Raw genomic sequence first — 13,442 nt, forward strand, 5'->3', positions numbered from 1 at the left:
ACTTTATCCACCTTGCACCCACAATGCCTCACAACCCACCACATACAGAAAGATGTCAGCTATCCCTGGCCCTGGAGGTCTTTATCAGACTGAAAGAGGTCAGGGACCTTGCTACACTAGCTTATCACTATACCAATGTGGGCTGTTAAAGATAGTTATTTTTCTAGAAAACAAAATCAGATAGCGAAAATATACGTGTTTCCTCACACTGGAAGTCAGTGGAAAAGGCCCACTCCTTGTATTGGAGTCAGTTGACAAGTGAACCCTTACCTTGATGATCAGTGAGAGAGGTGCTCTCTTACATTGGTGGCCAGTGGAGAAGGTCCCCCTTACATTGATTATCAATGTGAGAGATGCTTCCTTACACTGGTGGTGAGTGAAGAAATCCCCCTTACCTTGATTGATCAGTGGAACAGGTGCCCCCCTTAATTCATGACCAGTAAAGAAGCCCCCTTTTACCTTGATGATCAATTGAAGAAGTGCCTTCTTGCATAGGTGGCCAGTGAATGAAGGCCCCCTCAACTGTAATGGTCATGGGAGTGGCCTCCTACATGATCAGATCAGAGGGAGGAAGAATGCCCCTTACATGGAGGGCTAGTGGGAAGAATGCCCCTTCATTTGGTGGTCATTGGTCATAGTGAGGAAGAATGTCCCTTACATTGGGGGTCAGTAGGAAGAATGTACCTTACATTGGTGGTCATTGGAAAGAGTGTTACCTTTACAGACAGCTCAAAAAGTTAATTGGTGGCAGCGGTTATATTTCAGAGGGAGGAGGGGAGAGACTTCACTATTCCTACACCACTGACTCTGCCAGGTGACGTTGGCCTCACTTTAAAATGAGATAGCAGTTAGTTACCCTGTAAACTTGCTGGTGGTCGGTCAGCAAGTGATTAAAGATCACTTCTTTGCAGCTATTACCTTTTGTACCACCACCCCCTCCCTTTAGAATATAAGCTCTACGAGCAGGGCCCTCCTGTACCTTTTGTATTGAACTGTACTGTAATTGTGTTGTCCCCCTTATACATTGTAAAGCGCTGCGTAAACTGTTGGCGCTATATAAATCTTGTATAATAATAATAATAGTAATAATAATAAAGATATCGTAGGGGTTCGCTCCTGCAAAGTGCAGGCTTTGGAATCTTAACCGCTTCTGGACTGCCCCATGCGGATATACTGCGGCAGGGCGGCCCTCCTGTGCGTGATTTCATGTATGGGGTCTGGGGTGCAAGCGCGTGCTGCAGGGACCCACCGATCATTCTGAGGAGAGGCAAGACAAAAATGTAAACAAGGCTGAACGCCGTTCTGCCAGAGGGGATGATGAGGATCTTGTGTTTATGCTAAGCAGAAACATGGACCTCTGTCTTCCCCCAGTCAAAGCACCCCCCCCACAGTTAGAACGCATCCCCTAGGGGCACATTTAACCCTTTGATCACCCCTGATGTTAACTCCTTCCCTGCCAGCGTCATTAATGCAGTGCATTTTTTTTTAGCACTGATCACTGTATTAGTGTCACTGGTCCCCAAAAAGTGTCAGTTAGGTATCCAATTTGTCCGTCGCAATGTTGCAGTCCTGCTAAAAATCGCTGATCGCCTCCATTACTAGTAAAAATAAATTAAAAATCCACAAATATATCCCATAGTTTGTAGACGCTATAACTTTTCCGCAAGTCAATCAATATACGCTTATTGGGATTTTTTTAACAAAAATATGTAGCAGAATACATATTGGCCTAAATTGATGAAAAAATTAGATTTTTTATATTTTGTTTTTTGAGCATGTTTTATAGTATAAAGTAAAAAAGATTGTTTTTTTTTTTATTGTTATTGTTTGAAAAAATGTTATCATTATTGGTAGAGAAGGGAAGGAGGAAGAGCGGAACTTCTGCTTTTCAGTGAAGTTCCCCTTTAAGGAGCTTGAGAGAGCTTGAGGATCTGGAGAAAGTATGGACAAGTGTGGTGACATTACAGCACTTGTGTTCCGTTGAAAGCTACGGGTCTCTCTGCCATTGGGACAAATGGGACTTGTAGGCTTATCATTTACAGATTCCTGTGAATGAATGATGCAACTGTGCAGGGGGAGCCATTCACAGCTGTGCCAAATTAATAAATGACAGTAGCCTATGGGGAGAAGAACCCCCAGATTCTGTAAAGGAGGATAATTTATAGGTATTGGGGGGGGGGGGGCTGTGGACTATGACCGTGTTTAATTTTGCACCCTAAATATGGGTTTAATACAAGACATGTTCAGAGAGATGAACTTAAATTTGCCATATATTAATCAAAATCCGGACGGTTCAGCAGGGCCCAAATGGCTATCAATCTATCAATGGTCATTCCATTTGTGTGAAGTCAATCTAGCGAATTGGCTTGTTGGAGATTTTTTGTTAGTTTAGCATGTAGCACTCTCCTAGTGTAGAGCAGGCTGCTGGGTAAATTTAGTCTGGCTCCCCTGTAATCAGTGGAGCAGGGGTTGACTATCTATAGCTGCTCAGTGTTTCACAAGCTGCCATTCTGTTGCTATCTTCTAGAGCACAGGTGTCAAACACAAGGCCTGCAGGCCGAATCCGGCCCTCCAGGCCATTTCATGTGGCCCTCACACCCCTCCTGCAGCTGCAGGAGAGCTCCAGCCCTCCTCTGGTCCTCCTCCAGACACCTACTTTCTGCCTTCAAGCAATGCATCCAGCTTCTTCTCAGCAGCAGCATAAGGAAAGGGGGTGCACTGTGATGTTAGGGAGAGTAGGGGACTCAACTTCTGATGGTGGGGTGGCTTTTGACATCTAATGTAAGGTGAGGGGATGCGCTGGACATCTAATCTTACAGATACAACTGACCCCTTTGAGGACAATCATAATGCTGATGTGGCCCACGATGAAATTGAGTTTGACACCCCTGTTCTAGAGGATTCTAGAAGTATAGTAGGAGGAAGGACAGAACAAGTAGCCTGAATATTTATGGGACTCCAGCCAATCCCAGGGGAGGTGTGCCTAATAGGTGGTGGGAGAGCTCATAAGTAGTCTGAGACCTGAGACAGCAGTGTAGTGTTTCTGGGTCCAGTCCTGCAGGAGGAGACTCCAGTGAGGGAGCTCAGCCCTCTGGTGCAGGGTCCTAGAGGAAGCCTTGAGAAAGAAAGCGAGGTGCTAGCTAGGTCCGTGTCCAGGTATCAAGTTGTATCCGGAGAAGCTCACTGGAAAGGGCCAGGAGGAGATTGGTGGTAAAGAGTCCAGCTATCCTATGGTGGCGGGAGTCTACATCTCCCTCACTAGGAAGAGCCTAGTGTATATCGACAGGAGGAAACTGATGATCCTGTGGCGTGCAGCGAGGGTGGCAATAATTCACAAAGTTGGGTGCAACAGAAACTAGTATTGAAGTGATGCAGCAACAATTCACAACAAACCCATTGGGACAGCTAACCAACCAGGTATACTTACAGTTCCCAATGACGTGAAGAAGGACGTTCCAGCCGAACCGACAGCGTCTATTGGGAGGAGACAGAATGCGGCCTGGCTGTCTCGTGCCCTATCAGAAAGTGCTTACCCTAGCACTATTACTGTCCCTCACAGACGAGGTACCTGTCCCTACTCTCCAACTCACCAACAACACAACAAACATGGGAGCCAGGGCCTTAAATCAGGTCTGCCTGACCCAAGATGGTCACCAGAGTCACCTGGGGTGACAGCATCCAATCGGAACGCTTCTGCAGTGGCCCAGCAAACCATAGAGGAACCATGTTCCTCCTGACTTCCTCTCCATCTACAGTGACGCTGTGAACAGCACCACCTGCAATAGAGAAAGCAGACTGCACTTGGCTACAGAGTGAGTAGATGATCCCCAGTGCTGAAGGAAAGTGCCTGTGTGTAGCTTTTAACTCTGGAAGGAATACAGGTAACCAACAGCTTTAGAGATCCTGTGGGACATTCAGCAGTTCTGCGCAGTGCAGCCATAAACGGAGGCATCCTCAAATTATTCAGTATTACAGTTTTGTGGTATCCCATGTTCCCTCTCCCTATCCCAGCTTATCTTTTCCAATAAAAGTCTTGCTGGCCTAATCTCCTCCACCCCCCCCCCCACCCCCCATGTCTTACTCTACTTCATTGTTTCCCCCTAGCGGTATCCCCCCCCCTCCTTTTTCCTCGGTTCTTTATTGCCCTTTCTATATACAGTGCCTTGAAAAAGTATTCATACCCCTTGAAATTTTCCACATTTTGTAAATTTACAACCAAAAAAGTAAATGCATTTTTTTGGGATTTTATGTGATAGACCAACACAAAGTGGCACATAATTGTGAACTGGAAGGAAAATGATAAATGATTTTCAAAATTTAAAAATAATTATGTGAAAGTATGGTGTACATTTGTATTCAGCCCCCTCTGAGTCAATACTTTGTTAGAACCACCTTTCACTGCAATTACAGCTGCAAGTCTTTTTGGGGATGTCTCTACCAGCTTTGCAAAACTAGAGAGTGAAATTTTTTCCCATTCTTCTCCACAAAATAGCTCAAGCTCTGTCAGATTGGATGGAGAGCGTCTGTGAACAGCAATTTTCAAGCCTTTCCAAAGATTCTCAATTGGATTTAGGTCTGGACTTTGACTGAATGTCAGGGGACCAGGTGACAGATGCACTCTGTAGGAGTCGGAAGTGCACCTCTAAGGTAGTGGACCCTAGAACTGACTGCTGCGGATTGAACCCTGGAAGGTTTAGGAAGCAGGTCTACAGGATAACTAACATGGATCCCACTGGGAGCTAGAGCATAGATTCCCCAGGGCGCAGAGTCTAAGAGCCAGCAGGTGTTCACCAGAGCCTCTAGTGGTGAGGATGGACTGCGCTGCAGTCTGACTCCAGGTCGCGGCCCCCAGGGTCTCACAGCTCACCGTAGACTACAGGAGAAGAGGAAGGAGGCAGCAGGCTGGAACAACAGGGAAGTAAGGGGTAAGCCAAAGGTCAGGGCGACTAGCAGACAAGAATAAACATAACACGCCAAAGGTCAGGGCAACAAGCAGACAGGGAGAGGCAAGAACAGGCCAAAGTCAGTAACAGGAATCAGACGTAGGAAACACAGCAAGTACACACAGAGGCTAACACACAATGGTTGATCAGCACTGCTGGCTTGCAGTGCACAGGTTAATATAGGGTTCCCTGATAGGGCTTGGGGTGGGGCCATGCTTAGAGGAAAGGTTATAAAACCAGTCAAGTGAGAGGCAGCTGGTCTTTAGAGATGAATACATGGAGACAGGTAAGCTGACAGAGAAACTCATAACCATGACACTGAGCCATTCTAACACATGAATATTCTTTGATCTAAACCATTTCATTGTAGCTCTGGCTGTATGTTTAGGGTCATTGTCCTGCTGCAAGGTGAACCTCCGCCCCAGTCTCAAGTCTTTTGCAGACTCTAACAGGTTTTCTTCTAAGATTGCCCTTTATTTGGCTCCATCCATCTTCCCATCAACTCTGACAAGCTTTCCTGTCCCTGTTGAAGAAAAGCATCCCTGCAACATGATGCTGCCACCACCATGTTTCACGGTGGGGATGGTGTGTTCAGGGTGATGTGCAGTGTTAATTTTGCATCACACATTGCGTTTTGCTTTTAGGCCAGAAAATTAAATTTTGGTCTCATCTGACCAGAGTATCTTCTTCCACATGTTTGCTGGGTTCCCCACATGGCTTCTCGCAAACTGCAAAATGGACTTCTTAAGGCTTTCTTCCAATAATAGCTTTCTTCTTTCCACTCTTCCATAAAGGCCAGATTTGTGGAGAGCACGACTTAGTTGTCCTGTGGACAGATTCTCCCACCTGAGCTGTGGATCTCTGCAGCTCCTCCAGAGTTACCATGGGCCTCTTGGCTGATTCTCTAATGAATGCTCTCCTTGCCCAGCCGGTCAGTTTAGGTGGACGGCCATGTCTTGGTAGGTTTGGAGTTGTGCCATACTCTTTCCATTTTCGGATGATGGATTGAACAGAGCTCCGTGAGATGTTCAAAGCTTAGGATATTTTTTTTGTAACCTAACCCTGCTTTAAACTTCTCCACAACTTTATCTCTGACCTGTCTGGTGTGTTCCTTGGCCTTCATGATACTGTTTGTTCACTAAGGTTCTCTAATAAACCTCTTAGGGCTCACAGAACAGCTGTATTTATACTGAGATTAAATTACACACAGGTGGACTCTACTTACTAATTAGGTGACTTCTGAAGGCAATTGGTTCCACTAGATTGTAGTTAGGGATATCAAAGTAAAGGGGGCTGAATACAAATGCACGCCACACTTTTCACATATTTATTTGTAAAAAAATTGAAAAACATTTATCATTTTCCTTCCACTTCACCGTGTCACTTTGTGTTGGTCTATCACATAAAATCCCAATAAAATACATTTACGTTTTTGGTTGTAACATGACAAAATGTGGAAAATTCCAAGGGGTATGAATACTTTTTCCAGGCACTGTAATACTCTCTATGTAGGAGATTGAGTCGTGCAATACTGCTTTTGTTGGTGACATGGAAATAAAGGATTGAGTTATAGTTCTTTGTGACATATTAAATGTGTGTTAGATGATATCAGTTATACACAGGGCTTTTTTTCTCGGAGAATAGGTGCAGGAACTCCCCCCGTCTGAGTCACCCCTTGTCTTTGCCCCTACCCACCTTTGACCACCGTCCCTTTATTCCACTCCCTACCCACCTACCAGTACTGCCCCTTTTAGAGAATACAGAACCAAGTATCATTTTGTGGTGCTAAATCATTTGATGGAACATGTTAATGATAAAAAGAAAAGCAGTAAAATAGATCCCCTGCAGTCAGCAACAATAGAATCCCAGCAATAGATCCCCACACAACAATAGACTCCCCCAGCAACAATGGACTCCACCCCAACAACAATAGATCCCCTGCAGCAACAGTGAACCACCCACAACAAAATATCACACCCAGTAACAAAATATCCACCCAAGCAACATTAGATCCCCCCAGCAGCATCAATAGATCCTCCAGCAGCCAGTAAAAATAGACCTCTCCCTCAATGGTAGATCCCTTCCAACAACATAACCCCCCCAGCAACAATAGATTCCCCATCAGCAACAATAGACCATCACACAAAATCAGATCCCCACAAGTGACAATAGATCCCCCAGCAGCCAACATCATTAGACCCTCCAGCACACCCCACACCCCATTCTATTACATACATTCAGGGCTGGAGGTGCCGGAACTGCGTTCCCCCGCGTTCCCGCTGAAAAAAAGCCCTGGTTATACACCTCCCAACATTTTGAGATGGGAATGAGGGACACCTACTAGCAAATGTATGTAGGCATAGGACACACCCCCTGCCACACCCCCTTAAAGGAGAATTAACAAAAAAAAGGTTAATTAAATATACAAGGGCTTTTTTTACCACTACTATTCCTTTATATTGGCTTTGAAAAATTTACAAATGCAGCAATTTAGAATTTGGATGAAAGGTTTAGCACTGGGAAACATGTTTTGAAAGATAAAAAGTGCATTTTATATACAACTATATAGATCAGACCAAAATGAGGGAGAAATAAGGAGTAAGGAGGGACATTGTTCCAAATCAGGGACAGTCCCTCAAAATCAGGGACAGTTGGGAGCTATGCAGTTAAAATGATTACTGCTGATAAATGATATCTTACTTAAAGGCTAATGTTTGTGAGGTTGTAACTTGCTACCTACTAATTGTTACACGTGTAATGCTGTAATTGTCTTAATAAAATGTATCTGATAAAAAAATATATACTGTATTTATTGGCGTATTACACGCACTTTTTCACCCTGAAAATCGGGTGCAAATAGCGTGTGCGTGTTATACGCTGATATTGCAATTTGGGCTGCCTAGGAGAAAACGGGAAGGGGAGCGGGACGAGCGCCGTCAGATTACATACAGCGAGAATCTCCTGTTTACTCAGCGGCCTCTGTAATAGGAAGTCCCGTCTCCTGGGCCGGCATTGGACCACTGTTCTGTCTATCATAGAAGCCGGTCCAGGAGGCGGGACTTAAAGAGGCCGCCAAGTAAACAGGAGATTCTCGCTGTATGTAATCTGATGGCGCTCGTCCTGTCCCCCTCCTTGTCCCCTCCGAGGCAGCGGTAATGTGAGGTGAGGCTGCAGATGGGTATTGATTAGGCTGCATTGATGGGCAATTGTGAGGCTGCATATGGGCATCGATCAGGGTGCAGATGGGCATTGATCAGGCTGCATTGATGGGCAATTGTGAGGCTGCAGATGGGCATTGATCAGGGTGCATTCATGGCAGTGGTGAGGCTGCATATGGGCATCGATCAGGGTGCAGATGGGTATTGATTAGGCTGCATTGATGGGCAATTGTGAGGCTGCAGATGGGCACTGACCCTTATTTTGCTTCAAAGTTCTCTATTTAAAATTTGAGTTTTTTTCCTGAAACTTCCCTCCTAAAATGAAGGTGCGTGTTATACGCCCCCGTGCGTGCCATATGCTAATAAATACGGTATAAATGAGGGAATATTCATTACTTTATTTGCATCCTGACTACATCACAGTAATACCATTCTGTGACACCGTAATGTCAATGGGCTTTATTTTTTCCAACATTCGTTTAGTGGTAACTTAGAATAAACGTCTACCTAGCAACAAGTGATGTACCAGCTATGAGCCCTGCTATTGGCTAGAAGTTTTATAACAATGGGCGTTGCAGTTTGTTACACTGTAGCTGCTGCAATAATATTCTTGTCTGTAGAATATATCAGAGTCTGAGTTGCTGAGTTCTATGTGACGGTAAATATCAATCCTGACTCCTGGGGACTCTGCACACATGACGGGACGGAGAGACGCTATTACTGAACACATTGGATGCGCCATTGTTCTGGATGTTAGTGGTAATTGATCACATTCTCCTGGACTTGTCCTGTAATGTTGAAGACGTTTCCTAGCTTCTCCAAGTCACGTCAGTTCTGGAGGTGTCCCGTCTGGTAGCAGCGCTCGTCCTCGTGTTATGTGCTGCAGAATCTGAATAGAAGGTGGACTGCCCGGTTTGGTGTTAGAAGAAGAATCCTACTGGAGAAGCTCCGACAAAATCTGGAAAGATGCTCACCCGGGACAGTCAGCGACCAATCAGGATCATCTGCACTGTGCTGCTAGTGCTCCCTCTGCTGGCGGTGCAGGCGCAACAGGGTAATTACTAATGATCGGGTATATGGAATAGGCATTTTATTTATCAAACATTTATTCATGATTATCAAAACATGTATTTCTGATTTGGTATATACAGTATATGTGTGTGTATATATCTATATAGATATATCTATATAGATATATATATATATAAATATAAACAGGGGCGGACTGACAACTCATGAGGCCCTCGGGCAATAGGAGATTATGGGGCCCCCAGGCAATCAGAGATTATGGGGCCACACAGTATATACACACACACACAGTATACAATCACACAGTATACACAGACATGTTTCTATTAGCTGAGAAGGTACTGGAGAGGTGGGGCAGCTATAATCTTGGGATTTTTAGACCAAAAGGATGTAGGTAAGGGACATTTCAGAGACAGATGTAAAAAAAACACAGATTTTTACATACTGTCCCTGGTTTTACTGAGACTGGCAACCCTGATAGGGCTCCCTGGTGGCCCGGGGCCCTCGGGCAGTGCCCGAGTGGCCGAATGGTCAGCCCGCCCCTGGATATAGATATATTGGTTGTATATTCTGTTAGAAGTCATATTCTGTAACAATTGTCTTGATTGTGTTCAAAGGCTATATTTACACCTTAATTTGCAAAGAATACTAACTCGGATTTTGAAGGCCTGGTCAGTCAACGAGCCTTGGAATTGACAACTATGTAAACAAGTATTCTGCCTTTCATTCAAGATTTGACTTCAAAGACACTTTAGCTAGCTAGTTCCCACCCTTTTAGTAAAACATATAAATTGTATTGCTTTCCCTAGCTACGCAGAGCAATTATGTCACCATGTACTGTATGTTCTCCCAGCTAATGGCTAGCTACAAGCTTGAATATTAAATAATCTTTTTGAATGTGGTTCAGCAGTCAAAATGTTATTGGAAACCCCTAAGTTCTGGGATTTCCCTATCACTAAACTGGGGCTGTTGGAAGTACCAACCTACAGGACAAGGTTACAATGCTACATAGAGTATTGGGGTCATAGACACGGTGTAGGTGCATAAATCAATGCAAGGGCACATAAAAAAAACATTTGTTCTTTATATGCCCTGCTCTCATATATGTGCGGTGGTGTGCATTGTGTAAAAATGGCAGCTTGTGTGCATTATTACACAATGCAACTCACAGCACCGCATGTTACTGCGCTGCAGCCCATTGCAACATGCTGCAGTGCTTAGAGTTGAATGATTTGTCATTTTGTGACATTTCAATAAAGTTAAAAAAGTAAACAGCATGATGTGTTTTAAGGCATTGCCCCTACATAACACACACTAGCATGGCCCACTATCCGGAGCATAATCCATACCAGCTGGTATGAATGAGCCCTTAGACAAGGGGTCTCCAAACTTTCTAAACAAAGGACCAGTTTACTGTCCTTCAGAATTTTTTTTTTTTTGGGGGGGGGGATCTGTGGCCAGCCTCAGGCTTGGTGGTCAGTGGAAGTAAATAAATTACATAGCATGCACCTGTGATCAGTAGGAGGGGGAATAGTGCCCCATCATTAGTATTAGTGGGAGCAATAGTGCCCCATCATTGGTATCAGTGGGAGGAATAGTGCCCCATCATTGGTATCAGTGGGAGGAATAGTGCCCCATCATTTGTATCAGTGGGAGGAATAGTGCCCCATCATTGGTATCAGCAGGAGGAACAGCGCCCCATCATTGGTATCAGTGGGAGGAATAGTGTCCCATCATTGGTATCAGTGGGAGGAATAGTGCCCCATCATTTGAGTCAGTGGGAGGAATAGTGATCCATCAATTGAGTCAGTGGGAGGAATAGTGATCCATCAATTGAGTCAGTTGGGGGAATAGTGTCCCATCATTGATATTAGTGGGAGGAATAGTGCCCCATCATTTGAGTCAGTGGGAGGAATAGTGATCCATCAATTGAGTCAGTTGGGGGAATAGTGTCCCATCATTGATATTAGTGGGAGGAATAGTGCCCCATCATTTGAGTAAGTGGGAGGAATATTGCTCCATTACTGGTATCAGTTGGAGGAATAGTGCCCCATCATTTGAGTCAGTGGGAGGAATAGTGCTCCATCATTGGCGTAAATGGGAGGAATAGTGCCCATCATTCATATCAGTGGAAGAAATAGTGCCCCAGCATTGGTATCAGTGGGAGATATAGTGCCCCATCAGTGGGAGGAATAATGCCCCATCATTCATATCAGTGGAAGGAACAGTGCCCCATCATTGTTGTCAGTCGGAGGAATAGCGCCCCATCATTGGTGTTAATTGAAGGAATAATGCCCCATAATTGGTATCAGTAGGAGGGACAGTGCCCAAATGTTTATATCAGAGGGAGGAATATTGCTCCATCATTGGTGTCAGTGGGAAGAATAATGCCTCATATCAGTGTTAGGAACAGTCGGGTCCCCAATGGCTGGATAAAGACAAGACAAGGGCCAGATTTTGCTCATGAGTTTGGAGCTCACTGCCTCAGCGGTCATGTCAGGGCTCATTCACACAACACTTGGCCTGTATTATGCTCCGGTTGTGTGGGGGCGCTGCCATGCTTTATTACATCACATTGCGTTGTTTTGCTTTTGCTTTTTTTAGTGTGTTGAAATGACACAAAATGACCTTTTATTTAGCTCTATACAGTACAGTGCTCTGTGATGAGTTGTAGTGCGTCACAAAGCCCTGCATAAAAAAAAGATTTGTCAGACTTTCTTTGCACAGACAGATGCAATGCATGCATTGGTGCAAACTGGAATAGTAGGATGGACATAAGGTAAATTGCTTTGTCCATCTCCTGTCCAATGGGGCTGGTGTGAACAATCCCTCAGTGAACAGTTTTAGGGCTCAGTCACACCACACCAAGCATCATGACCCGTGTTATAACGCACCTTTCTGCAACGCATTATAGCACATGTGCAGTGAAATGTGAAATGAAATGAAATGCCCCCCAGTGCACATCTCTGCAGTACTGTGAACACACCTGGGGTACATTGCTCTGCAACACAAAGATGCACATGTTCGATGCATTGCATTGCCCTGTGCTGGAAAAATAGGGCAGAACCTTTTTATTTCATGCATTGACCATTTATTTCCAGTGGCCATCTAATGCAGTGCGCCTCAATGCACAAAAGAGTAGGCGCTGTGGTGTATGTGATGATTCGATCGGGTCTACTTGCAAAGTTTTTGTACAGTTAAAGCAGAACTGAATCTCTGACCTAGGGACTCATCAGTAACCTCTAGATTAATAAGTGACCCAGGGACTCATCAGTAGCATGAGGGACTTATTAGTAACATAGGGACTCATCAGTGACCTAGGGACTCCTGACTTACCTAGGTACTCAAAAGTGACCATGGAACACATCAATAATGTAGGGGCTCATCTGTGACCTCTGGACTCTTCGGTGACCTAGGGACTCTTCAATAATGTAAGGACTCATCAGTGACCTATAGACTAATCAGTGACCCAGGGACTCATCAGTAACATGAGGGACTTATTAATAACATAGGGACTCATGCATGACTTTGGGACTTAATAGTAACCTAAGGACTCATCAGTGACCTAGGGACTAATCAGTAACATAGGGACTCATCAGTGACCTAGGGACTCCTCACTTGCCTAGGTACTCAAAAGTGACCATGGAACACATCAATAATTTAGGGACTCATCAGTGACCTAGGGACTCATCAGTGACCTATAGACTAATCAATGACCCAGGGACTCATCAGTAACATAAGGGAATTATTAGTAACATAGGGACTCATGCATGACTTAGGGACCTAATAGTAACCTAAGGACTCATCAGTGACCTAAGGACTCCTCACTTACCTAGGTACTCAAAAGTGACCATGGAACACATCAATAATGTAGGGACTCATCAGTGACCTAGGGACTCTTCAATAATGCAGGGACTCATCAGTGACCTAGGGACTCTTCAATAATGTAGGGGGTCATCTGTGACCTAGGGACTCATCAGTGACCTAGGGACTAATCAGTAACATAGGGACTCATCAGTGACCTAGGGACTCTTCAATAATGTAAGGACTCATCAGTGACCTAGGGACTCATCAGTGACCTAGGGACTAATCAGTAACATAGGGACTCATCAGTGATCTAAGGACTCTTCAATAATGTAGGGACTCATCAGTGACCTATAGACTAATCAGTGAACCAGGGACTCATCAGTAACATGAGGGACTCATTAATAACATAGGGACTCATGCATGACTTTGGGACTTAATAGTAACCTAAGGACTCATCAGTGACCTAGGGACTTCTCACTTACCTAGGTACTCAAAAGTGACCATG

General features: G+C 44.7%; 1 protein-coding gene across 1 annotated transcript in view; it reads left to right on the forward strand.

Annotated features, from left to right (window-relative positions):
* The first annotated feature begins 8,650 nt into the window (after positions 1–8,650).
* LOC141107485 (class II histocompatibility antigen, M alpha chain) overlaps positions 8,651–13,442 on the forward strand; it is a 35,407-nt gene continuing 30,615 nt past the window's right edge. Inside the window, exon 1 of the mRNA XM_073598257.1 lies at positions 8,651–9,155. Coding sequence (XP_073454358.1) covers positions 9,068–9,155 — 88 coding nt within the window. The 5' untranslated portion in view covers positions 8,651–9,067. The remainder of the gene's footprint in view (positions 9,156–13,442) is intronic.

Source organism: Aquarana catesbeiana, linkage group LG09 (assembly GCF_042186555.1).
Source record: "Aquarana catesbeiana isolate 2022-GZ linkage group LG09, ASM4218655v1, whole genome shotgun sequence".
NCBI classification, from domain to species: domain Eukaryota; kingdom Metazoa; phylum Chordata; class Amphibia; order Anura; family Ranidae; genus Aquarana; species Aquarana catesbeiana.